This window comes from Lontra canadensis, unplaced genomic scaffold (assembly GCF_010015895.1).
Source record: "Lontra canadensis isolate GAN:19392208 unplaced genomic scaffold, GSC_riverotter_1.0 scaffold87, whole genome shotgun sequence".
Taxonomy (NCBI): Eukaryota; Metazoa; Chordata; class Mammalia; order Carnivora; family Mustelidae; genus Lontra; species Lontra canadensis.
Window position 1 is genome coordinate 5636423 of NW_022631081.1, and position 27729 is coordinate 5664151.

General features: G+C 40.9%; 1 protein-coding gene across 7 annotated transcripts in view; it reads right to left on the bottom strand.

Moving 5' to 3' along the window:
- The window catches only part of PRR14L (proline rich 14 like), a 61836-nt gene extending 35424 nt beyond the window's left edge, over positions 1–26412 (bottom strand). For 2 of the 7 annotated variants that reach the window (XM_032883206.1, XM_032883203.1), the window contains exons 1-4: positions 26323–26412; positions 24446–24568; positions 17856–18381; positions 4738–4810 (exon numbers count right to left, since the gene is read on the bottom strand). In XM_032883206.1, coding sequence (XP_032739097.1) covers positions 4738–4810; positions 17856–18329 — 547 coding nt within the window. In that variant the 5' untranslated portion in view covers positions 18330–18381; positions 24446–24568; positions 26323–26412. The remainder of the gene's footprint in view (positions 1–4737; positions 4811–17855; positions 18382–24445; positions 24569–26322) is intronic. The other 5 variants (XM_032883209.1, XM_032883207.1, XM_032883210.1 and 2 more) reach the window with 3 other exon arrangements.
- Positions 26413–27729: the final 1317 nt, after the last annotated feature.

Consider the following 27729-nt stretch of genomic DNA (forward strand, 5'->3'; position numbering starts at 1 on the left):
TAGGGACATTTTGGAAAACATAAAACTATAGGGACAGAAAAAGATCAGTGGCTGCTAATGACTGAGGCTGGCCAGAGGGATGCACTATAAAAGAAATGCGAGAAATCACTGGGGTGAAGGAAATGTTCTGTATCTTGATTGTGGTGAGTCACACAACTGTGTTTGTCAAAACTCACAGGGCTGTACACACACACACACAAAAGGGTGAATTTTAGTGTAGGTTAAGTTATACCTTAATTTTTTTTTTTAAAGATTTTATTTATTTATTTGACAGAGAGAGATCACAAAGCAGGCAGAGAGGCAGACAGAGAGAGAGGAGGAAGCAGGCTCCCTGCTGAGCAGAGAGCCCGACGTGGGGCTCGATCCCAGGACCCTGAGATCATGACCCGAGCCGAAGAGAGCGGCTTAACCCACTGAGCCACCCAGGCGCCCCATAAGTTATACCTTAATTTTTAAAAACAATTTTATTTATCTATTTGACAGAGGGTGAAAAAACACAAGCAGGAGAAGTGGTAGAGGGAGAGGAAAAAGCAGGCTCCTCACTGAGCAGGAAGCCTGATGCAGGGCTTGATCCCAGAACTCTGGGATTATGACCTGAACCGAAGGCAGACACTTAACTGAATGAACCACCCAAGGGCTCCTACACCTTAATCTAAAAAAAAAAAAAAAAAAAAAAAAAAAAAAGTAAAAAAAAAATTTTTCAGTTCCCTAAAGGTCTGTACTTCTTTCATGTTGTCTATTAAATGGGAGTGGTACTGGCTGATTTTTCAACTTCTCCCCCCCTAAAATATAAATTATAGGAGGACAATGACATAAATAGGGAATATAAACAGGAAATATTCTTTACAAATTATATATATATATATATATATTTTTTTTTAAATCAATAAACTCCAAGAATCTAGATGAATATAAAGCATAAGAAGTTTATTGATAGGGTTCTTTCCATCTACTTAAAATGCTTAACTGAAACGTATGACAGACATAGAGGGCTTTGAAAGATAGTTTCAACTTGAATTCTTCTAAATAGTTCAAACTATCTAGTTCCAAAAATTATATAAGGTATCTTTTCCCTCCTTGACTGCTTTTACCTCTGCATCATCATGTATTCCCTCAAATGCTCTTCCTATTTCTTATGACTCTCCTACTTCAGAGAATTCCCAAATAAGCCTTCATGGAGACTGCTACTCTGGGAATTAAGTCATAAACTTCGCAAACCAAGCCTGTTACGGGGAACCACAACAGTAACAAACAAAAACTTGATAATGTCAATTCTATAAAATACTAAACAGAATTATGGTGAAAAAGCCACATTAGAAAAGCCACACTGGTAGAAAGGGAGAGGCAGCAGAGTGCCTGACAGGAGGACACCCTCCCTTTGTGAAATGGTCCCTCAACCAACATCCATCACCGCTCCACCATGGCCATTTTTCACAGGCCTGCCCTACAGCAATCAAGAAATAAGGAATGATCTTCAAGATAACATCCTACCAATTAAAGATGACTTTTGGTTAACACAAATGTCCTTTTAAAGCATTAAGCTTGTTCTAATTTTACCTACCTAAGTCATAGCAGACATGCCTGTAAAGAACCTAAAAATTCTGAATACCACACTAACTTGGAAGTACTGTGAATGGGACATTTACTTAGAGAAGGAAGAACAACACACCAAGGGGAGTGTGGCAGCCTTAGGTTCTCTTGCTGAACACCTCCGTGCAGGGCACCCAAATTCATTCCTCAGCAAATCTATAAATTCACACAGCCCTAACCTCTGAGGTGCCCTCATTCAGAATAAGCAAAACTGAATAGAGCAAACATTTAAAACAAAAGTAGGAAGGGTATACTAGTTTTTATCAGGAAGATCTACATCTAAAATGTGTGGGACCAGGATCTGGGGCAGAGTGAAAATTCTGCAGCTGGGGACCCCAGAGGCAATGCACCACTAAGTCTCCAAGAAATAGTAAATGACAGGTTGCCAGATGCTTTACTTTAAACCTGGCAAAGTGAGCTGAGATGCTGGCCACATGACAGTACAGCATGTACACTTGTTTAATTGAAATCCGTGGCGGTAGCCTGTGTGTTCATTTCTTTCACAGACCTGCCTTCACAGAACTTCCTTTCTGCCTTGCATGATTGGTTGGGCGGAGCCTGTTTCCTCCTGTGCAACAAAGGGACACCTTGGGTGGCTCTTTGGGGACTGAATGGATGAACACACCAGAGTCAGGCACTCTAGGTCACTGCTACTAAAAACTCTAGTAGAGCTGCTGTTTTCAAGTTCCTCCATCCTCCATATAAAATCTTTTTTTCAGGGGCGCCTGGGTGGCTCAGAGGGTTAAGCCTCTGCCTTCGGCTCAGGTCATGGTCTCAGGGTTCTGGGATCGAGCCCCGCATCGGGCTCTCTGCTCAGCGGGAAGCCTGCTTTCCCCTTTCTCACTGCCTGCCGCTCTGCCTGCTTGTGATCTATCTCTCTCTCTCTCTCTGTCAAATAAATAAATAAAATCTTTAAAAAAAAAAAAATCTTTTTTTCAAGTTCCTCCATCTAAAACTGAGAACCCTGCACATGACTTTGGGGAAAGAAAAATAAACCATTTTCCCAATTTAAGTCATTAAAGAATGGTATTAGCTCAGGAAGAAAAATGCCACAAAGCAGTTTATCTGTGAGTACTTTTCAGAAGAGCTCATCTTATCCATGTCCAATGTAGACCAGATTTTTTGGTGGACAGTAACCAGGTAAGTCTGAGAAGGCAGATTTCCTCACTGAAAAGAATTCTCTTTTCTTCTCTTATTTTTGTTTGTTTTTATTTTTTTCCCAAGATTTTTATTTATTTATTTTTTTAAGATTTTTATTTTTTTTAAGTAATCTCTACACCCAACGTGGGGATTGAACCTACAACCCCGAGATCAAGAGTTACTCTACCAACCAAGTCAGCCAGGCACCCATTTTTTTATTTTTTAATTTATTTATCTTCATTAAGTAATCTCTATGTCCAACATGGGGCTCAAACTCATGACCCTGAGATCAAGAGCTGTATGCACTACCAAATAAACCAGTCAGGCACCCCCTAATTCTGTTTAAAGGTCAGTTCAGTTGTTAAGTGAAAGTGTCGTTCAATAAACAAACGCTAAACTTGTGATAAGATATGGGTGAAAATATGCCAAATATACCAAAGACTCAATACAGCAATACTGGAGCCCTCCTGAAAAGATATTTGAGGTGGGGGGTGGGAGAGCGGCTAAAATGGTCCCAAGTAAGGCCCTAGGAACTGGGTGAGACATGTACAAAAGGACATTTCTCATCTTCAGAGTTTTAATCTATACTGGACAGCCAAGCCTTTGAGCCACAGAGGAAATCTATAGCAGCAGGAAGCAGGGTGATAAACTGGGACAAGTGCCCTTTCTCATAAGGACAATTTGTGCTTCCTTTTCTGTCTGGGCTGCCAAGAAGCAGGGAGTCAAATATGATGTTTTATCATAGTAACAAAATGATCATATAATTAAACATACTTGCTATATTTTCCTTTTTTTGTGGTTTTGATTACTCCGTATTTTTAACTTTAATTGCATAATACATACACAGAGTCCTCTCTAAAGTTACATATGATTATTTTCAGCCTGGGGAGAAAATCTTGGCTCAGCACTCTCTTTCTTTGGGTCTCAGCTTTCTCCTCCATCAATCAATCTAAAGGTGGTATCTCAGATGCCTATATCTATTCATTATTTTGAGGAGCAATACAAAGCAATGGAAATGAAAATGCTTTGACGGTTTTCAAGGTGACCTGGAGTGAACACTTTCTCCCATCCCTGCCCAGGGGAACAGGAACAGGATGCACTCCACAGTGCTGAACTGGACTGGGTCAATTCCTACCCATTCATGTTAACCTTTCCGAACAGGTAGTTTAGTTTTATAAAATCAAAGATTTCACATCAATAGGGGTTCATTATATAAAAGGGGGAAGCTTGGGGCTGCCTGGGTGGCTCAGTGGGTTAAGCCTCTGCCTTCAGCTCAGGTCCTGATCTCAGGGTCCTGGGATCAAGTCCCACATCAGGCTCTCTGCTAGGCAGGGAGCCTGCCTCCTCCTCCTCTCTCTCTCTTTCTCTACTTGTGATCTCTCTCTCTGTCAAATAAATAAAATCTTTAAAAAAAATAAAATAAAATAAAAAATAAAAGGGGGAAGCAAACTATTGTCAAAACTAAGGCTCTGCTTGGTTCTGCTTGGTGGCTATCTGGCTCAATTGGAAGAGCATGTGACTCTTGATCTCAGGGTCATGAGTTCAAGCCCCACACTGGGGGTAGAGTTTACTTAGAAACAAAAACAAAAGACGGGTGCCTGCGTGGCTCAGTTGGTTAAGTGTCTACCTTCAGTTCAGATCATGATCCCAGGGTCCTGGAATCCAGTTCCACACTGGGCCCCCTGTTCAGAGGGGAATCTGCTTTGCCCTCTGTCTTTCCTCTTCCCCATGCTTGCTTGCGTGCTCTCTCTCTCAAATAAATAAATAAAATCTTTTTTTAAAAAGTTGAAAAAATTAAACCAAAAACCAAAAAACCACAAGAAAACCTCAGGCACTGCTCAATAATATTAAGTGTCTTTAAGTATGTAGGTGGACAAGATCAAGAATTTCTACAGTTAAGTCCATCTTGCAAGGCAGGGACTTGCATTCCCAATGCGAAATAGAAACCGTGAACTAAAACAGTGTGTGTAATAAGTAGAAAAAGGAAGACTGGAGAAAAATAAATACCTTTACTTCTCAGACAGTCTTCAGGGAGGCCCGTGCATAAACATTCTTTGCTTGACTGCATCAGGAGGTCTTCCTGGAGGAAGAAAATCCAGTGGTCAGGGAGGATTCAGAAATACCTGAACTCATGAATGCAAATTACCATCCGAGAAACCTTTTTTTTTTTTAAAGATTATTTATTTATTTATTTGACAGAGAGAGAGAACAAGTAGATGGAGAGGCAGGCAGAGAGAGAGAGAGAGGGAAGCAGGCTCCCTGCTGAGCAGAGAGCCCGATGTGGGACTCGATCCCAGGACTCTGAGATCATGACCTGAGCCGAAGGCAGCGGCTTAACCCACTGAGCCACCGAGGCGCCCCCATCTGAGAAACTTCTTTATGACTCCTGGAAATTTGCTAGCAGCCACAAGGATTGGCAACTGAAGGAAACCTCAAATTTAAAGAAATAAAATCAATAAAAACTGCTCTTCTCTAGAATCTGAGCTTGAAAAGCCAAGTTTCCCAAGGTCTGGACAATAACAGAGGCTTAAAATGCTGACCCTATTAAACACCTTCTGAGTCAAGAAACACATTGCTGCAACGTAACCTTAATTTCATCCATTTACATCCAAAGTGGATGTATCTCAATCCTCAACCACTCTAGAGATCATGTATGCATTTTCTTTCCAAACTTCTTAGAAGGGCTATTTTTTCTTTTCACCTCCCTTCACTGGAGGAAGAACATGCAAAGAAGAATACCATCAATGACAACCAGTTTTCTCCCACAGAACAAATTCAGAAAAATGGAAGGGGTCAGTGACAGCAGAACTTGCAAAAGTATTCCACATTAAGAAAATGAAAAAATAGTCCTTCATATAAGAAAGTCCATGCTGTCAATTTCAGTGGTAATGTGCATGTCATGGCAGCAAATGGCCTCAAGCCCCATGAAGGAAAGTTTACCAGCTAGGAGATGCTGAAAGAACGAAGATCGCTGCTTATGCTAAGCTCTCCTTCTGAGTCACCTCTCTTAACCTACCCCAAGATTTAAGTTTTTTTTTTTCATACTGATTTAATTGCTAAGTGCAAGATACTGACATGGTAAGCATCTAAATCCATGGAGAGTGGTATCATTACTATAACTTGATAATTTTTATAGCACTTCAAACAAACTCAAAACTAGCAAAAGCCATTTGTACCCTAAGCAAAGTTCTCTCGTGGAAACAGAACCAAGGATGGAGAGGGAAGATAAAAGCAGGGGCAAGAACCGGTGGAGACAGGTGGAAATAAAACATTACCACTGAAATTGACAGCATGGACTTTCTTATATGAAGGACTATTTTTTCATTTTCTTAATGTGGAATACTTTTGCAAGACATGAACTTAAAAACAAGTATCTCCCAGATAATTTACAGTAACACTACCATGTTTGACAAAGTATGAGTTCTAGCATGATGCCAGACTGAACTTATTTGCAAAGGAGGAGAAGAGAAAGTTCTTACTTACTGTAAAAGGAATCATGGAATTAGAAAATCACTACTGGGCGACCATCACAGTAATAATAATCTCAACCAACAATCATCAATGGATGTTAAAACTAGTGGCTAAAAGTTTGAATGAGAAACAGAAATATTTACATAGCCTCAAAGTATCTTTCCATGAGATAACTAATAATTTCATAAGGGAAAATAGTAACTGCAGTGGAGAAAGCTGGCAGCCCCCACCTGAACCAAGTGATAGACTTGACCTCCCAGGAATGAAGCAACCCAAAGCCATGTGCCTCCTAAGAGGATGGACCAATAAGAACCAGCATCACTTCTGTGGGATTCCTGCTGCCAAAATGCATAATCAGAATCTAATCATGAAAAATCCAGACAAATCCAAATAGAGGGAAATTCTACAAGATAAATGGCCTGTATTCTTCAAAAGTGTCAAGGTCATGGGCTGAGAAACTGTTATGCATTACAGGAGGTTAAAGAGACACTCCAACTGAATGCTACAAGTGACCCTAGATTTTTCCTAGAGCAAACAAACAAACAAACAAACAAAAAACCATTTTCTTTTGCTTCAAAAGACATCAGTGCAACAACTGGCCAAACTTGAATATAGTCTGTAGATTAAATAAAAATACATAGATCAGTGCTAACTACTTGATTTTGACTAAGGTACTGTGTGATCATGTATCACAATGTCTTTTTTTGCTAGGAAATACGCACTGAAATATTTAGGCATCATGTCTGCAACTATACTCCCAAATTATTCAGGGGAAAAAAAAAAACAAAAGTGGAAAAATGTTAACATGTGAGGAATTTGCATGAAGGGTATATGGGAATTCTTTGTACTGTTTGTGCAACTTTTCTGTAAGTCTCAAATTATTTCAGAATAAGAAGTTATAGAAACATCTTTATTTGTAGTTACATTTGCTTCTTTTTCCAAAATGGTATTTGTCTTGCTGTTCCAGTTCTCAGGCTGAATGTTTGGAATGTGACATGAGATGTTATTTAGAATTATTTTTTCAGGGCACCTGGGTGGCTCAGTGGGTTAAGCCGCTGCCTTCGGCTCAGGTCATGATCTCAGGGTCCTGGGATCGAGTCCCGCATCGGGCTCTCTGCTCAGCGGGGAGCCTGCTTCCCTCTCTCTCTCTCTTGCTGCCTGCCTCTCCGTCTACCTGTGATCTCTCTCTGTCAAATAAATAAATAAAATCTAAAAAAAAAAAAAAAAAAAAATTATTTTTTCAGGTTAATACTTTATGGAAAAGGCAGAATGTTGGAGTAAGATTATGGGATGAGGAGTTAGAGAGGGCTCTGTTCCAACCTCAGGACTCCTACCTACTAGCACTAAGAACAAGCTTGTACAATTAACCATACTGACTCCTGCTCCTGGAGGGGCTCCTGGAATTTTAGTTTTGCTCCACCTGCTGCTCTAAGGTTCTTAGCTGGAGGACTCAAAATACCCTGGTGGAGTGCCAAGCCAACTGCTTCAGCCATGTCCCCTTCTTCTTGGTTAGTTATGATTTGTAACAGGGAAGGAGAGAAGCAGAAGCTAAGAGGAAGTGACTCCCCTCTCCCTTTGCCTTGCTGACTTCTCTTAAAAGGTTCTGAGTTAAGAAGACCCTATAAAGTCTGAAGTCTCAAATATGATCAGAAGTTGACTGGGTTGAAAAGAAAACAGAGTGTGAGGCTAAGGTCAGATGTGAGATGCCTCCTACCCCCAACAACCACCACCACAGTGGTGGGTCATCTCCATATCAGATGGGAACTCTACCAAGTATACTCAAGCGCGGCTGACACAACAGAAGAGCCCACCTGCAAGCAGTACGCATGGAGCATAACGATCCTGTCATTCTCCCAACCCCATCACGGTCAGCTAGTCATATAATAAACACTTGCAGAAATTTATCAATTCCTTTTCCTATAATATTTTATGGGCTAAATGTTCTAACGTTCAGGATTTTTAGAGGTGGAGTCTAAACATTTTCTCTTCCACCTAGATTCTGCAAGATCTGTTTTGAATGAATCAAATTCTAAGATGAAAGTTCACATGGTTCCTTCCCTCTGCTATAGTTTATAATATGCTGTTAGCTGTACAGAGTAAGAATTGCCACAGTACAGTACCAATTCATTTTTCAAATCGACAGTAAACATTCTTTGCCTTGCATATCCAATATACCATGCTCCTGCCAAATGCTTAGAATCAAAATCAACTTTTGATACTTCAAAGTTGTGGCAGATTAGAAAGGTCTTGAAAAACCATTCTTACTGCTCATCTGTGATCTTATTTCCCATTAAAAGTTGTATGTCCTGGAAAGGATGCAATTCTCTGATTCATTCCTGTGAGACTAGTTTAGAGTAAGAGAACAACACAAATGTTTCAAAGAAGAAAATGAATATAAATCAGATTCTTCAGCTTTTTACACATGGTAAGTTACAAGCTCTTCAGGGCCTGATTTATCTCTGAGCTATGAGCCCCGCTTGTAACCAGACTCCACTGAGCTCTTCTAAACCTGAGCTTCCTGAGCTGGAGGCAGAGCCAGATGAGTAAGGACGGTCAGTGACCACCCCATCTTCAGATGGGACTGTCTGTACACTGAAGTGTGCAATGACAGGGCAACAATATGGAGCAAATGAGATTCTTCCTACTACCTGACCTTTGTGGAAACAGCCATGATTATGTTCATACTGAAGAATACTTTGAAAATAAAAGAAACTTTTGTATCTCTAGGTGGATCTTTGAGTTTCCTGTCTCTTGCATATTTAGAAAGGAACAGCTGTTGAACAGTAACTGTAAATCATCCTTACAGAGCTTAAAAAGGAATTTTCCTTCATGTATTTCAATTCAGGGAAACAACTGGTGACTTTAAATAAGGCACTGATCATCTTAGCTGGGAGAGGCATTTGATAATAATCCCCCCACCCAACAACTGTCTGAGAACTCTTCTAATAATTAGGAGAAAGTTCTACCTTAGTCTCAGCTATATGCCCTTTGTGTTTAGGGCAATTTTCTGTCACTTTTAACATCATAAGATATCAGAGGGCAAACCATCACTGTGGGGACAAGAGTGCCCTGGCAGACCTGGAGAACAGGTTATAGCCACCAGCTTTACTAGTAACAGCATGAAGTTCAGACTTTTTTCACCTTTAAATCACCAAAAGTGAATTCTTTCCACCAAGATATCCTTTCAAGCAAATAGCAAGCTCCTACACTCAACCGCAAACTTCGTGTAGGATCACAGACTCTTAGAGTAAGAGCTAAATAAGCTTAATGGGCATTTACTTCGGTGGGCTTTCATTTAAGCGAAGTCACACAAATTGCACAAGTTTGGGTTTGATGAACATGCCATTAAAAAACAAGTTTCTTGGGGCACGTGGGTGGCTCAGTGGGTTAAGTCTCTGCCTTTGGCTCAGGTCATGATCCCGAGGTCCTGGGATCAAGCCCCACATCGGGCTCTCTGCTCAGTGGAGACCTGCTTCCCCCTCTCTCTCTGCCTGCCTCTCTGCCTGCTTGTGATCTCTCTCTGTCAAATATGTAAATAAAATCTTAAAAAAAAAAAAAAAAGTTTCTCCAACAGCATAACATGGTTCAAGTGATCAACAGCCATTGTGCATCCTTATTTGATGTCCCCTGTCCAGACAGCTTCAAATATCTGTCAAAAGTGTATACTGACTCTTCATGTGTACAGATAACAGATGATCAGAACTTTTTTCTGTGTCTGTGTTGAGCACAAATAAAGTATCATATCCTGGAACTAAAGCTTTTATAACATATTCAACCCAGGCACCTCAACCACTATGAGAGGAAAAAAAAAGTAAAATACATAAAAACTTAAACACCCGGGGTGCCTAGGTGGCTCAGTCATTAAGCATCTGCCTTCAGCTGGCGTTGTGATCCTGGGGTCCTGTGATCCAGTCCCGCATGGGGCTCCCTGCTTGACAGGAAGCCTGCTTCTCCCTCTCCCATTCCCCCAGCTTGTATTCCTTCTCTCGCTGTCTCTCTCTGTCAAATAAATAAATAAAATCTTAAAAAAAAACAAAAAACAAAAAACAAAACCCTTAAACACCCTACAGCTTATATCTAAGCACCAGGAAAAACAAAGAACAAGCATATGTTGGGGGGCGGGGGGACCAACCACACACTGAATAAAGAGTTTTCAAGGTTAAAAAATCATCTACATGGAGTATCACATACTCCTCTCTATCTTACTCTTAAATAACACTAACATTGTCCACATCCTCGCTGTGCACCAGAGTTGTCGACCTTTGTCCTACAACTGAGTTCAGAACTGAATTCTCTCTTTCACCATTCAGTCTGGCTCTTGCAGCTGTCCCTGCCACTGAGTCTGTTCTGATACTTTCCCCTCCTTCCTTTTTGTCTTTCTTCTCTCCTCCTCAATAACAGAGTGGTTTCCTGATCAAAGCATCAAATTATTAGTTGTAAGCTTTTATGCCTTTTTGACACAATCCTAAGTCAGGAAAGAATTATTTTTTGTTGGTTTCCCTTCACATGACTGAAGCATTTCTATGATTGAAGTATTTCATGGTTAGAATATTTAATTTTTTTAAGTGGATCTTAAAAAAAAATGTTAAGTACAGTCACAGAAGGACTAAGACTGTATAATTCCACTTAGATGAGGTCCCTAGAGTATACAGATTCATAGAAAGGAGAATGATGGTAGCCAGGGATTGAGGGGAGGGTGTAATGGGGAGTTAGCATTTAATGGGTAGAGTTCCAGCTTGGGAAGATGAAAACAGTTCTGGAGATGGATGGTGTTGATGGTTATATAACAGTGTGAATGTGCTTAATGCCACTGAACTGTACATGCACAAATGATTAAAATGGTAAATTTTATGTTATGTGCATTTATCACAATTTAAAAAAGGCAAAAAAAAGTTAACACCAACATTTAAAAATATCCCACTTCATAAAACATATTTTGTTTTTTTTCTTTTAACAACAAAAACCTGTAATGACTTTAAATGTGATTAAACAAGTCAATGAATTAAACAAGTGAATTAAAACCAGTGCAAACTTCTAATTATAAAAATGAGTGCTGTCCTTCTCCTTGAACTGGGAAGTTCACCAAGCAAACTGGACTCTGTTATATTCATTTGATTCATACAATGTATGCCCTGGAAGCCTAGGAGGCTGAAGCCACTACTTTTCCCGTCGTGATGGATTTTGGTCCAGAGGGAACAGAGAGGAGTGGGTAAGTGGTAATCTTTGAGTATTCACTGTGCTACAAACCTGTGGCAGTGCCCAGCTTGGCCTCTTTGCTGGTATGAGATGAAGAACAGCCGAAGAAAAAGAACTTTGTGGAATGCTACTGAAGGCTATTAGAAATAAATCACAGAACATTGGGATGGGAAAAGAACAGCTCTCAGGTTGCCTGTCCAAACTAGATCCCCCTCTGCTATATTCTTGACATTGTCATTCTGTCTCTTCATAAACAGGACTTCCCCACACAACCTAACCTATTTCTAAACTGGCCTAGATGTGAAACAGTACCTTTCCTATTGATTTAAATTCTGTTTCCCTTAAACAAGAAGAGTTTTTTTGGTTGTTTTTACTATTATTATATTTAAAATTTTTAAATGTTTTTAAGCAATTCAGAGGTAATTTCCCTCAGATATGTAAAAAAAATTTAAAAAGTTGGCAAATACTGTTCAAAAATTTTTCTGTAGTCTTCATCCAGCTTTCCTTAATGCTACTATCTTACACATAACCACCATACAGTTATTAAGACCAGTAAACTACTATTAATACTTACAGAATTTACTCAAATCTTATTAATGGCTTCCCAAGTCCTTTTTCAGAACCTGGATCCAATCCAGGCTCTCATGATACATTTAGTTATCATGTCTCCTTAAGTTCTCCCTTAAACTGAGATAGTTCTTTAGATATTCATCTTTGTGACTTTGACACTTTTGAAAAGAAAGTCCCTTGATTTGGGTTTGATGTTTCATCAGTAGATTCTGGTTATGTATTTTGGGGGCAGGAATCTCACAGAAGTGATGCTGGTTCTTGGTGGATTCTCTCAAGAGGAACACGGCTTTGGAGAGGGGTGTTCTCAATTCTTTTGAAGCGAGCTTCCAACACTTGGTTCAGGTGGTGTCAGGTTTCTCCACTGTGATTATTTTCTCCTTTGTATACCTTGTAATGATTCTATTACTATAAAATTACTAAGTATCTTATGGGGGAGGTATCTGGAGACAATGTAAATACTTGTTTCTCATTTAAACTTCTAGCCACTAGTTTTAACATCCATTGAGGATTCTTACTTGAGATGACTATTACTGTGATGGTTGCCCAATGGAAATTTATTTCCATGATTCCTTTTATATTTATGAATTAGAATTCTTTAAGAGCTTTCTTTTTCCAAGTTATTTATTCAATTATTTTATATCAACACAGGCTCATGGTACTTGCTTTACTCTCTGGGTTATAATTCATTATCATCATTATTTAAGCTCAATTTGTCCCAGTCTTAGTCACTGGGAGTTCTTTCAAGTTGGCTCCTGGGTCCTTTTGTTATGTCTCCTAATTTTCTAAGCAATTAACCATAAATCGTTCTTAGCTCATCTTGTATTTTCCCCTGTGCCAGCCTCTAAAACATTTCCCCAAATAGTCCTGGTCCCTTTAATTGGAAGATGTTACTTAGGAACCAAGAACTGGGTGCTCACTGCTATGAGGTGTCACCAGATCTAGATCCTATCTCACATATCAAAATATATATAAGTACTTTTCTCTATCTATCTATCTATCTATCTATATTAAAAACTGGAAGTTCATACTGATAGCTCCAATTCTAGTTTCACACCATAGGATTCATTCTAGCCCTCAACCCACCCCCATCTATAATTTCATTTTGTTAGTGAGAAACCTGGTTCACTCTCATTATTCACAATATTTACCTATTTGTTCAATCCCAGAACATAACTATAGAAGTTCAGGAATTGCTAAGCCTCACCCCCTATGAAAAACAAATTACTAAAATTAGGGCAACTGGGTGGCTCAGTTGGCTAAGTGTCCGACTCTTGATTTTGTCTCAGGTCATGATCTCACGTCAGGAGATTGAGCCCCACATTGGGCTCTGTGCTGGGCATGAAGTCTGCTTAGAGATTCTCTCTCCCTCTAGCTCTGCCCGCCCTCCCCACATGCCTGTCTGCTTGTTCTCTCACTCTTAAAAAAAAAAAAAAAAAGTTTGGCCTTATTGGATTTAGATTTAAAAGTACAGTTAAAATACTGTTTCCCAAAGGTACTGGGGTTACTTTTCTTTTTCATCCCCCCTCCCTTAATGTAGTTTCATTATTCATTTGTAATATAGTTAAGAGTTATTTGTTAAGAATTTTTATTCAATTCTGGGTTCCCCTCACACCCAGGTTGTCTAATTAGTTATTTTTCAAGAACAGACTCAAAACTATACAAAAAGATGTACTCAGAGAAGTGTCACTTCCTCTTGTTCCTTCTATCTTATTCCTACACTCTCTACCCTGCTCCCACTGGCTTCTTATAAGTAGCCAAATCCATTCATTTCTGCTTTATTCTTCCTACATGTACATGTGTGTGTTTTATACAAACCAGTAGATACCTGTACATACTCACCTCCCCTTATTTCTTGAATGAAAGTGAGGATACAATTATTTACTTGCCCTTTGCTCTTTTTCATTAACCAGTATATCCTAGTTTGCAGAAGAGAGTTAACATAGCAGGCCTGTTATCCTTAGAAAGGCCTGCTTGCAAGGGTGGCCTTGGCTCATCTGGGAACTTATATTTTGGGAGAGATTCCAACATTCCCTAGTGGGAAGAGTGGCTCTGTGCACCCATATGACAATGGATTTTATGCTGAACACCTGCTTTCCTTCTGGAAGTATGGAATTTTGGTATGTGCCAGCCAGAGGATGGCCACATGACCAGCTCCAGTAAAAACCCTGGGTTCTAAAAAGTTTCCATGGTAGACATTACACATGTGTTGTCACAGTTTGTTCCTGGAGAAGGCTGTGTATATCTGTTTGTGTGTGTGTGACTACAGTGGGAGAGGACTCTTGGAAGCTACCACCTGATATCTTCTGGACTTTGTACCATGCTTCCCCCTCCTTTGCTGATTGGCTTATATTCTTTGTTATAATTAAACTTAGCTACAAATATGACCATGTACTGAGTCCTGTGAGTTCCAGTGAATACTGAAACCTGGAGGTGGTCTTGGGGAGCCACGGTACTTCAGTACAAAGAGATCCTCCTTGACTCTTTATTACAGGTGCATAGTGCTCCATGTATAAATGTACCATATACATACTATGGTTTAGTCAAACTTTCTCCTATATGTGGACATTTAGGTTGCTTCTAACATTTTGCAATGCTGCAAATAGTAACTATACATATATGTATTTCCATAATTTGGGAGTGTATATTCAGGATAAATTCCTAGAAATGAGAGTGCTAGGTCAACAGGTCAGAGTATGTGCTTTCTAGTTAGGTGCAGCCAAATGCCTTTTCTGAAAGGTTGTATCAGTATGCATTCCCACCAGCAACGGGTGAGAACACTTTCTCACCGCCTTGCCAACCAGATGTGTCGCCATAATTTTTCATTTTCTCCAGTCTTACAGGTAAAAAAGTGGTATTTCAACCATTTAAAATTACACTTCTCTAATTATAACTGAGGTTGACCATCTCTTCATGTGTTTAAGAACACACACATACGCACACATACTAATCATCTATTCAAGTCTTTCCTTCATTTCTCTATTGTGTTTTCTATTCCTCAATCTAAGAGTTCTTTATATATTAGTGGGGTGCCTGGTTGGCTTGGTCAGTAGAGCATGACTCTTGATTGAACCTCAACTTAAAAAAATCTTTAAGGGGCGCCTGGGTGGCTCAGTGGGTTAAAGCCTCTGCCTTCGGCTCAGGTCATGATCTCGGGGTCCTAGGATCGAGCCCCACCTCAGGCTCTCTGCTCAGTGGGGAGCCTGCTTCCTACTCTCTCTGCCTGCTTGTGATTTCTGTCTGTCAAATAAATAAAATCTTAAAAAAAATCTTTAAAAAAAAAAGAGAGAGTTCTTTATGGGATGCCCGGGTGGCTCAGTCAGTCAAGCATCTGCCTTTGGCTCAGGTCATGATCCTAGGGCCCTGGGATGGAGCCCTGCTATGGGATCCCTGCTCAGCAGGGAGCCTGCATATTCTTCTCCTTCTGCCCCGCCTCTTGCTTGTGCACTCTCTCATATAAAATTTTTTTAAAAAAGAGAGAGTTCTATATATATGAGAGCGATAAATCCTTATCTGTGATATATACTGCAAAATGTTTTCCTAATTCATCAGTTGTGTTTTGTCTGTTTGTGGTGTTTTGCCAATCTAGCAAGAATTCTTATCTTGATGTCAAAGATGTCTGGGCTCTGCAAACCTTCTGAAACAGTAGTCTACTTTTATGAAAGATATGCAGCATTCATTCAGATTTTCAAAGGGTCCTGTGACCCGAGAATGAGCTACCACTGTCTTCTACAGACCCTAACTGTGCCCAACAGAACCATTTCTGCTTGACAGCTTTGCAAATTCTTGAAGGCTTCTCTTGATTCTTTTTTCATAGGACACATCCAAGTGACTGGCCTTCAGTGGTGTATTTTCAGGTTTTGTCATTAGTGTGAACTCTTCATCATGAATGCGTTTCTGGTTTTCTATACTCTTCCTACACATGATATATGTGACACCAGGCTCAGCATGGGGAGAGGATAGGATCCAGTTTGGCTAGTGACCCCAACGCTGACAAATTCCTTGCTTTCCCTCTGTCCTTTCCACTCCAGGGGCATCTTGAGCTCATCTGAGTGCTGGGGTGGGAAGAGGGGACTGTGAGTGTGATATTTTAACTAGAGACTAACCAACACACAACACACAACCACAACTGCTAGTTCTCAGTCCAGGTAACACATTTCTGTTCATGGACATTTAAGAGCAAATTGGCTTTTCTTGATGGCTATCCCACAAAGCCAATTCTAATTGAGTGGCTAAAGCCTATAGGTCTTTTGTTTTGTCTTTTGTTTTTCCAAAAGTACTTCTGCTTTTTCCTCTTTTTTTCCACTTATGCAGTTTTTGGAACGAAGTAAAAAAGTCTCACATTTATATCTATTAAATTTAATTTTGCTTTACACAATTCAAAATAGTATTTATCTCTGGTGGAGCTGGGAGGGAGAAAGGGACAATAATTTTCTAGATCTTAGGTTGGGAGGCATATATATGTGAGTGTATATACTGTATTCATTATGTACTTCATAATTTATGCATATGTACTTTTATTTTATACCAAATACTACATGAAAACTTCACCAAATTACAGAAAAATTTCATCTTGTTAGACTGAGCCCACCATATCAAGAAGTTAAGAAACTTTCAGATCCTGAATCTGTTACCTCACTTATATTTTTAAGGGTAGCTTATCATAACATAAAATCAGATACATTACTTAATTGTTGCTATCTAAAGCTATTCCTAACTATGGTCAATGTATGGAGACTATTAACAATCAATTTTGCCCTGTAACCTGTGTAAACAAATGACATATCTATAAGGTGGGAAATGGATCTTAGCCCAGAAAGCCCAGGCAGTATGAATTTATTTGTGGATTTAGGGTGGGGGCTGACAAACTATACCCCACGGGCCAGCACCTGTGTTTATAAAAAAGGTTTACTGATATATGCCACACTCATTCATTCATGTATTGTCTATGCCTGCTTTCATGCTACAAGGGCACAGCTGAGTAATTTTGACAGAGACCCTATGGCCTACAAAGTCTAAAATATTTACTACATGGCCCTGTACAGAAAAAAGTTTGTTGAACCCTGGTCTGAAGAACCATCCACAGAAAGTAAGTTTTCCAGTGTACTTGGCAGGTATATTCCTTTAGGAGTCTGGGTTCCTCAGGCTATCACAGCTCACTAATAATTAGTTTTACCTACCTGAATCTTATTACTCTAATTTCACACTTACAAAGAGAGATTTGATTTCCCATGTAGGCTTGCCTACAGGAAGAAGACATACTGACCAGCCAGTGTGACCATTCCTACCAAGTTATGATTCCACTTTTCACTGTGAATTAAAGAACTGGCTTTCTGATTTATACTTTAGTCTCTCATGAAGTGGGTTAGTATGGGTCAGTCCTCTGGAGATGATAATCTCTGATATACTAAAAAACAAAAGTCTGGACCTGCAAAGCTAAGGACTGGCTCTGGAAATATGGAGATCGCTCTAGGGTATCCATCCTATGAAGCCCGACCTGGGTCAACAGAGTTTCTCAGAGAGATTTCTGTGACATGTCCCTCCATCCTATTTATGATGCTACCAGAACTCAAGGAATGAGTACCCATCATTTCTTAAAACCAGATGCAGAAGTATCACGACTACCATAAGACTCAACATTCCACATACGGTAGCTGCTTCAGAGAAGTGACACTTTTTCATTAGATAAGCACTTTCTCTATTCAAGTGTCTGATGTGACACAAATGTTTCTAAAAAATCATTAAAAGAAAGTTAACATCAAACTCAACTTTTTGGAAATATTTCAAGAGCAAATCATAAGCTACCTGTCAGCATCTGTACTTTACCATGTGAAGTGTTACTCTGGAAAGCTGTCATTCACACTCATCTGAATTGAGATCTCATATCTTACCTGACTTAAGCTGATCTTTTCTTCAGCAGCTGTGGAATGCTGATGTGGGTCTTCCTTTGCTCCCTCACAGGGGTCTCTTACAATTTCCGCCTGGTCCCCTTGATCTCTGAAGACCTTTAGCTCCATGCTCTTGGTTTTCTCTTCCCTATCCAAGATCCCAGAAGCCACAGAACCTCCTGCTGTGGAGTCCACCAGCCCACACCGCCCAGGTTCACCCCCATGATCCAAGGTGCCAGAAGTTTCTTCATAACAACTTTCCGCATGAGTCCTCTGCAGCTCCAAGGGCACTGCCCTACTCTGACTTATAAGAGAGCTTGAGGCTCCGGGTTTTACATCTGGAATCACACTTGGCTCAGGGTCAGCATGAAGCTCTTTGGAGACACTCACAGGGAGTTCAGAGTATAATTCCTGTACCACGGCAGACATGGAGGAATCAAGTGGAACTGGCTGAGTCTCTACTCCGGATGACAGCATTAGGGCAGATGGAAGATTATGGAGTCAAGTCTTTTACATCAAACGGTTCACCCTGACACAAATCAAAGGAAGGGATAAAAGTTTAAAAGCTTGCAGGGTAGAAGAAAGCTGTTTCAGCTAAAACTGGCTAAAATAAGGACAAAAAAAAAAAATCCACCTCAAATGCTGACAACATCTGGCACCAAAACATCTTCCTTAAAGACTGTGAATTAGTGGAAAAATAAATAGCTTACACCTTTAATAGACATCTATCTAATCTCAATTGAAATACTGCCTTATGAACAATTCTCAATTGTGGGTGAGGTAGGGACAGCAATGTGGATGAGAATAAGACATGTTTTAAGCATCCAAGGATAGAAATGATGTAAGTTAGAAGATAAACATAATTTTCTACCTGTTTTCAGGGCATGAACCCTGTTGTGTTCATTGCAGGATCCCCACTGCCTGGCAGAAGTGCTTGGCACATAGAAGGTACTCAGGAAATACTTGCTGAATGAACATATACCGAGAGATTCTGAGGAATTTAATATACTGACTTTTCCTCAAGAATAATTCTCTGTAAAGGAAAGTTTATAGACAACAGAATTCCATTCCTTTATTGCTTACCAAACACTTGAGCTGGGTCTACCCATACTGGCACAAGACACTACTAAACCAGAACTTTAGCAGAGTCCTCTCTGACTTCCATTCAGCATCTTGAAATTTTCCAAGTGCCTTCACAGACACAACTAATTCGATTCTCACAACCCTGTGAGCAAAGTAGAGCAGCTATCACCATCCCATTATAGATCCTAACATCACAATGAAGAGGTAAAAGTGACCTGCCTAAAATATTACAGGGTTATCTGAGGAGAGATGCGGGGATACAAGAGGCTTCCACAGTGTTGGGAATGTTTCACCTTTTGCACTGGAGAGTGGAAACAAGAGTTATTTGCTAAAATATGTGTATTTGTGTACTTCATAAAACTACATTACTAAAGTTACACACACACACACACACACACACACACAGAGCTAAGGAATGGTACACTTGGACCTAAGATTTCCTGATTGGTAACTTTTCCATTTTAGTCTACCAAATGTGGGCAGTTTCCACAACAAAATTCACTTTGACCTGACCAAGGTGGAAACTGGCTAACCAAGTAAGATACTACATGCTTTCATTCTTGATGCTTTCCCTAATCTAAACAAAGGAAGAGAAAACTTGAGAATTTCTGGCAACGAGTTCATAACAAGGATTTACCTGAGGCTATTGATGGCAAATCCCTTTGGCCAAAATGCACACAGGAAAGGATATTTCAGAAAGCCAGCAAATTTCTACTCCTACCACTTTCTAACATCCATCTCTTCCCAAAATAAACATATTACATACAAGCAAAATCCATTGCTGGCTACCAAACTGTTTTGACTACTAAGTTGTCTCACCTTCTCTCTCTCAATTGACCACATTCAGATTTCTGAGCAGGAGGGACTCTCCAATACACCATGTAAATCTTTACAACTCAATTTCCTTGGACACTGTCTCTATTCCTGCCCTGATTTTCTGGGGCAGCCCACACATGTCACTTATACAAAAGGCACTTGCTCTGCCTCCCGGTCAAGAAGCACCTACTCCTTGAATAGTCCTGGGTTTACAATCTTTCCTCCTTCCACAGAAGATCCCATCCACTGACCTGAGCTATCAAGACTGAAGCTGGGGGATGAGTCAGGACCAAAGACAGGTCCTTTCATTTTGGACCATTCTGCCTTTCTGGTTTTCCAACCTGTGGTGAATAAATTTACTTACTCACATTCCTATGCTTTCATCCACTGGGTGTCCTTAATGTTTTGAAGGACTTCTCCCCAAAAGTAAAAGTATATAACATGACACTACTAATTTAAATACTAGAAATTATAGGAAATCAGACTGCTGGTCCATTAAGTTCAGAGAACACAAAAAAAGCAGCAAGGAGAGATAAACTGTTGTGTCCAGGAGTATGGTGAGAATCAAATGAGACACTTTAATAAATGGTGCTGACAGAAACATATCCTTTTTGGAGCTACAATCTTCCCCTTTCTCCTCTAGCTCCTGGATATTTTTAGAGGCACTTTAGATTTTAGGCCACTGAGAGAGAGAAAGAGAGAGAGAGAGTGTGTGTGTGTGTGGGGGGGGGGTTAACGGCTCAAGGAGAATTGCTATTGGGTGCCAAAAAAGGGAAGAGGTGCTCAATTTTCATTTGGCTCAGTTTCCTTTCCCAACAACAGACACAATCCAGTTTTTGGTTATCACACCACATACAGACCAGAAGAGTAAGTGCAGGAAAGGATCCCGTAGAAGAGCAGATTTGTTGATGGAGATCAGCTCCCTGGGTCTCTCGCCCCCATGTGCTCAAGAGCTCCTCTCCCTTACCGCCACTAAGGTGTGAGTGTTCTCAAAAGTTTAATCCTTGATATGCCCTGCATTCCAGGCTTCACTTTTTTGATGCCCTCACCTTTTTTGCAGCCTTTCTGCTATGTGGATGACTCAAAACTCTCCCTTTAAGTACAGGTAACCACATGAACCAAAAGTTCCACTCCTAGGTATGCATGCACAAAAACTAGTACACAAATGTTCACAGCAGCACTATTCACAATAACCAGAAAGTGGAAACAGCTTATATGTCCATCAACTGATTAATGGAGAAGCAACGTGGTACACCCATACAATGGAATATCACTTGGCTGGGAGAAGGAAGTAAATACTAATTTGTGATACAATATGGATGAACCTTGAAGACATTACAGTAAATAAAATACACCAATAAAAAAGAACTATATAAGATCTCATATATATAAAATATGCAGAGTCAGCAAATCTGTGGAGTTGGAAAGTGAATTAACGGTTCCTTAGTGAGGGCTCGAAAAACTGGGAGTGACTGCTAAGAGTTTTTTTGGGGGGCATAAAAATGTTCTAAAATTGATTGTGGTGATGGTTACACAACTCTGTGACTATGCTAAAAACCACTAAATTGTACAGTTTACGTTGCTGAATTGTATGATATGCAAATTATATCTGAAAACTGATTTAAAACAAAAACAAAAACACCTATCCCCAGCTCCCATGTTTTCTCAAATTCCTGACCTATGTTTCACTTATAAGGATGGTACCTCTCCCAAACTTAACATTTCCAAGATAGAACCCACTCAACCCAATAAATAATTGGGTCTCACTACATACAAACAACAACCAGAAATGAAGGTAAGTAAGATGTTCTCAGTAAACTTACATACTTATTTTTTAACCCATTGCCTCTCTGAGTAACAACACCCCCACTATTCTAGAGCTCAGACTTGAAGCCCAGACACAACTATATCTGACCTTCCACCTGTTTTTCCATTAGCACCTGAAGTCCACAATCTCAACTCCCATGGTGTCTCTAACAAATCCCACTCCTTTCCATCCCCATAGTCCTAATTCACGATTTGTTTCAAACTCAGGATCATACACAAATACACATTTACTAACAGATCTGTATCATGAAGAGGCAATATTGATAATCACACAGAATGGTTCAAAATATTCATCAAGGAAAACAGAGCTGTTATGTTTCTTGTACATGCTTCTGTGCTATAAACTGGCATTGGCCAAAACAGAATTTTAAAGCTTTGGTCACTCCCAAATAACCTCCAATTTACAAAAGCCAAACACCACAAAGCTATCACCTCTTGACTCTTCTGTTTGGAAAAGGTACAATTCTAAGAATTTTCAATCTGTAAATCACCTAAGCACATTGGCTGTTTAAGCAAAACAGACTTCTCTCCTTTTCTCCTTGCCCCATCCTGGGTCCTCGAGTTTCTGAACAGTATCTGCAGCTGAGTCACCCAGGACAGGGGAGTGTCTCAGCTGGAACCCTCAGAGTTGAAGTAATATTTAGATGTAAGCCTACAGTAGCAGATTAAAATTATTTCTCAGCTCACTAGCTTGCACCATCAACTACTGGTAATGCCACAGACTGCAGGAACAGAACAAAATTTTAAGAAGACATTCAAATTCTTTAAAACTAAATTTCTAAATACACTGGAACAATTAAAGATGATGGTGTAGAGAAACAACTCTACAAAGGAGGCTGCCTGGGATAGTTGATCAAACTAAACATCAATACTCTTTTATTTTGGTAAAATATACACATAAGAAAACTGTCTGAAAGAATATAATCCAAATATTAACAGTATTACCCTAGGTGAGACGATCACCAATAATTTATATGTTGTACTTTTTTTTTTTTTAACAGTAAGTATGTATTACTTCTGTTAAAACATTTTAAACATTGTTTCCCAAGATCCAAACAGGAATAAAGAATAACTGGTATATGCTTTCACTTATTTGTGGAGCATAACAAATAACATGGAGGACATAGGGAGATGGAGAGGAGAAGGGAGTTGAGGGAAATTGGAAGTGGAGGTGAACCATGAGAGACTATGGACTCTGAAAAACAACCTGAGGGTTCTGAAGGGGCGGGGGGGGGGGGGGTGTGGGAGGTTGGGGGAACCAGGTGGTGAGTATTAAGGAGGGCACGTATTGCATGGAGCACTGGGTGTGGTGCAAAAACAATGAATACTGTTACGCTGAAAAGAAATTAAAAAAAAAAAAAAAAAAAAAAAAAGAATAACTGGTAAGTGGGATGCCTGGGTGGCTCAGTTGTTTAGCATCTGCCTTCGGCTCAGGTCATGATCCCAGGATCCTGGGATTGAGTCCCACATTGGGCTCTCTGCTCCGTGGGAAGCCTGTTTCTCCCTCTCCAACTCCCCCTGCTGTGTCTCTCTCTCAAATAAATTAAAAAAAATTTATTTTATTATTTTATATATTTTTTAAAAATTTTATTTATTTATTTGATAGAGATCACAAGTAGGCAGGACCCCGGGATCATGACCTGAGCCGAAGGCAGAGGCTTTAAATCCACTGAGCCACCCAGGCACCCCCCCCAAAAAAAATTAAAAAAAAAAAAAGAAAAAAAAAAGAATAACTGGTAAGTGTATTATCTCTTTATTTTTATCAGTATCTTTCCAAATGTCAGCTCTCTGCCTCAACCATAAAAGTTTTTACATTAAAGCATTAAGTAAACTTGAAGAGAAAACAGTGAGTTACACAGGCTCATAAAATGAAGGCAGGGATTTATAGCTTAATCCTTACTAATGACTTATAACCAACCTACTGGGTTAGCACACTGGGTAATTATCTAGTTTGAGGTATAAGCAAAAAATAAATAATAGATTTACAAACTCTTAACAGCTGCTACTGGCTTGTCATCTTTACCATGACACAAATGAGAATTAGACTGCTTAGGGAATGGACTTAGCCCTGAAAAAAGACCCATATTTATAGGGAGTATGCAGTAAAGTTATCCCAATAAAGGAAGAAATTCTTTTGAATTGAGAACAATCATCTCAAAACCTTTCCATGTCAACTGCAACAGCAATGCTGGGAAGCAGTCTAGTTGCTGGTCTCCAAACTGGGAGATCAGGGTCCCTATCCTGCTGCCTGTATGGTCTTGAATGTCACTTAATTTTTCTTCCATGTTTTTCATATGTAAAATGAACAAGTTAAACAAAGTAACCTCAAAGGGTCCTGCCACCCAAGAATTCCATGACTCTAAATGGTAACTTTTCTATTTCTCTTTGTTTCTCAAAGTACATCTATAGATATCAATAATGGTGATAGAATTCCAACTAAGCCCCACTGCGGCACTCAGGGTTTACACACAGAAAGTTTTTTCTTAGTGGCAACGTTAATTCCTATCCTACCGAATAACAAAAACATGAAAAAAAGAAAATAAACTACCAGTGAAAGATTAAGACTGCAGCTCTCAATCTCATTAGAATACATTTTATAATATAAAAAAACTGACAAAGTGGCCCTTTCAGTTTAGTAGTTCAAACACTCCCTAAAACAAAAGTTCTGGGAGTACAAAGTTTACAGCGGTAAGTAAAACGTAGAAAAAAGAATCAAACAAAGAAAAAAGCGGAACAGAAAACCATGTGCCCAATAATCCCCAGTCTGAAGGTCTCCCCTCCCTTTAATTCCAACGCAAAAGGGCTGCTCAAAACGAGAACAGTTAACACTGGGCGCTGCCACACTTATGTCAAGGGACAATACTCACAATATCGATCAGGCCCTCAGAAGTTCACAACACTCCTTTCACCTTGAGAAAGGGGCTTTCTTTTCCAAGATTCGGACACTGTAGCCAATGCCTCCATGAGGGCATTCGTAGAAGGGGCCTCTTCTTGAGGGACAGAGAAAGAAGAATCTTTTAACAAGATCTCTAGACAAACAGAAAGTAGGGTAGGGAAGTCTGTATACTAAACAGGGCCCAGCTCTTCAACATGGGAGTGTGCAGGAAATCTCAAAAGCATCAAGCACTGTTTCCCTTTTCCTTCCTTTATTAGCATGCAGAAAAAGGATCCCTCTGTCTCCACACGGGGAGTGAAACAACGAAAATGCTCCTGATTTCTGACAAAGGCTTTCTGCATAAAATATTTTCGTTTCTTTTTCAAAAGATGAGGAGAAGGAAACCATCTGTGCCACTCTAAATACACTGCAAGAAAGACTCCTCCTCTCAAAGGTAGAGTCTTATTTTCCTTGGGAGAGAAAGAGAAAAGAAGTTGGAACTCCCTCTTTGAGGAGGGGGAGGTGTGTGGATAGCAGGAAGCTTTTAAATCACTACAGCAGGTAGGGGGAGTGGGTGAGGACATCTCTAACCAGTCAGGAAGTGATAGCTTCTGTGGACAAAGGGAAAGCTGGCTTTTAGTATCTGTCCTCCCTCCCTCTTGGAGTACAGACCTGTTTCCAAAACCAAAGTCTTTTCTCTTGATTATTCTGAGGCCCTCTTTGTTAATCTGGGGAGCATGGAAGAATCTAAAGGGAGTAGAAATGCCTCTTTCTCCACCCCAGGATGGGGAAAAGTCTCCTTTCCAGTGAGAAAGGATGGATTGAACACCTGTAATGTGGGGGTGGGGACAGGAGGCGGCATGCATGGAAAAATCTGGGTCTCTATGGAAGATACTAGTTTTCTTTCTTTAAAAACAACAATAACAGTAGCAGCAAATTTAGTAACAATGACAGCAACAGTCTACCAAAAGCTTATTATGTCCTAAGCACTTACACGAATTCTCCCTTAGCCCTGAAGACAATGCTTTCTACAGAGAGGACCCAAATTAGAGATGGGCTAATTGAGACTCAGGAAGGTTGAACAACTAATCAAGGTCACAAAGATGGGAAATGGGAGACAGACTTGAAACTACCACATTCCAGACGCCATGCTCTTAACTGTGCAAGGGAAAGGAGCTCATTGCACACCAAGAGACTTGCGGAAAGAGAAGAGAGCCTCCCTCTGGGGACGTTATTGGGGGAGGGGGGAAGAGACTGACTTCTAATACCACAAAGTAAATTCAGGGTCTTCCTCTCTATATCTAGGGGTAAAGGTGAAAAAAGAAAGAAGGTAAGTCTCTCTTTTACAGGGAAGGAAGACAACCCCCTCCCCAACACTTTTAGGCAAGTTGAATCTCGCTCTTCATCGAGAGCGCTGACCAAATCGGGGGAAAGGTCTTGCTGAGGGGTTATCTACTACCGCTCCTATTGAAATAAGTTTAGAATCGCCCTCTCTCACCCCTGGAGCGGGTGTCGCATGGCTGACAAACGCACAGGAGCTGGGGAAGAGCGTACGCCCACAACAAGGGGCGTCGCCCTCCTCGAGAAGTTGGGGGTCCCCCGCCGTATCGAGGTTGGAGAGGAATCATCTCTCCCCCGTCGGAGCCATGACTCGGAGAAGCCGTTTCCCCTTCGCGACGCGGGGCCTGGTCTCCTCCCTCTCCCCAGGTCGTTCCGCCGCCCGCAGAGCAGCCTCCGTTCCCGTCGACACCCAAAGAGAGAGGGGAGCCCGGTCTCCCCCTCAGCCTGCAACGCCCGGTGGAGGGTCCCCTCGGGATGGAGTGAGGCTGGGCGGCTGCGCCCGAAGCCTTCCCGCCCCCGGCCTCTTACCCTGAGGCCTGCTCCGCGGCCCGCGCTCGCCCCGCCAGGCCGGCCTTTGCAGCCGCAGCCCTGCCGCCGCCAAAGCTACCTGAGCCTACCGAGCCGAGAGAGCCCGGGGGCGCTCCAGCCGCCACCGCCTCTTCGTCTCTATGGTTTCCTTCCTCCTCACCTCCCCCCCACCCGCACTTCCTCATCCGGGACCCAAGCCAGCCATGCGGGCTCACCCAAGTCCCGCCCCCGCATGGCGCGCGCGCAATCCTAGGGGCGGCTCTTCCCGCGTCCAGTCTCAGCCCTGGGCCGGCCCCAGCAGCCTTCTGCCCCGCCCCTGCGGCCAGGATTCTTAAAGGGGAAGGCACCTTTTGCCTCAGCTCCTATTGAACCTTAGGGCCTATTGTCTCCCCTGCTGCTACCCTGGCCTAGTCCACTGTTTTCCTGGCCCTAATGGCTGCAATTCTAGGGGACTCTCACTGGCAGTCCAGGAGATCTTTTTATAACTCGAATCAGTGTGTTAGGTCATGTCAGTCCCCTGCTCCTTCCAATCACATTGAACGCTAAATCTAAAGGGCACCTCTGCCTCCAGTCCTGCAGGGCATCTTGTTTTAATTTCTTCAAGGCTTAACGACTGGTTGAAATTGCCACGTTGCAACTGTTTATTGATTCATTCATCATCCATCCCTTCCCATGCTTGTTCATTATTCTATGGTCAGCGCCTAGCATGGTATTAGGCACAAGTAAATGTTCAACAGATATTTTGAAGGAAGAAAGATGGTTTATTCAAAAGGGATCAAAGGGGTGTCTGGGTGGCTCAGTTGATAAAGTGTCCAACTCTTGATTTGGGCTCAGGTCATGATCTCAGGGTCATGAGATCAAGCTGGTGTTGAGCTCCATATGGGGCTCTGTGCTTGGTGGGGAATCCGCGTAAGATTCTCTCTGTCTCCCTCTGCCCCTTCCTCCTGCTTGCACACACTCTCTCTCAGATAAATAAACAAATCTTGGGACACCTGGGTGGCTCAGTCCGTTAAGTGTCCGCCTTTGGCTGAGGTTGTGATCCCAAGGTCCTGAGCTCCAGACCTGCACTGGGCTCTCTGCTCAGTGGGGGGCCTGCTTCTCCCTCTGCCTGTTCTGTCTACTGCTTCCCCTTCTGGTGTTCTTTCTGACAAATAAATAAATAAAATCTTTAAAAAAAAAGTTAAAAAAAATAAATAAACAAATCTTGAGAAAAAGTGGGGAGGATTAAGGAAGTTCAGAGAATGGAGTCAACTTGATCCAAATCACACAGCCTTATATTAAACACAGAAATCTGTTGCTTTTTGGAACTTAATAACCTGGCTGCCTATAGAACTAGAGATTTGGAGGTTTATGGGAAATTTTTTTTTTTTAAAGATTTTATTTATTTATTTGACAGATCACAAGTAG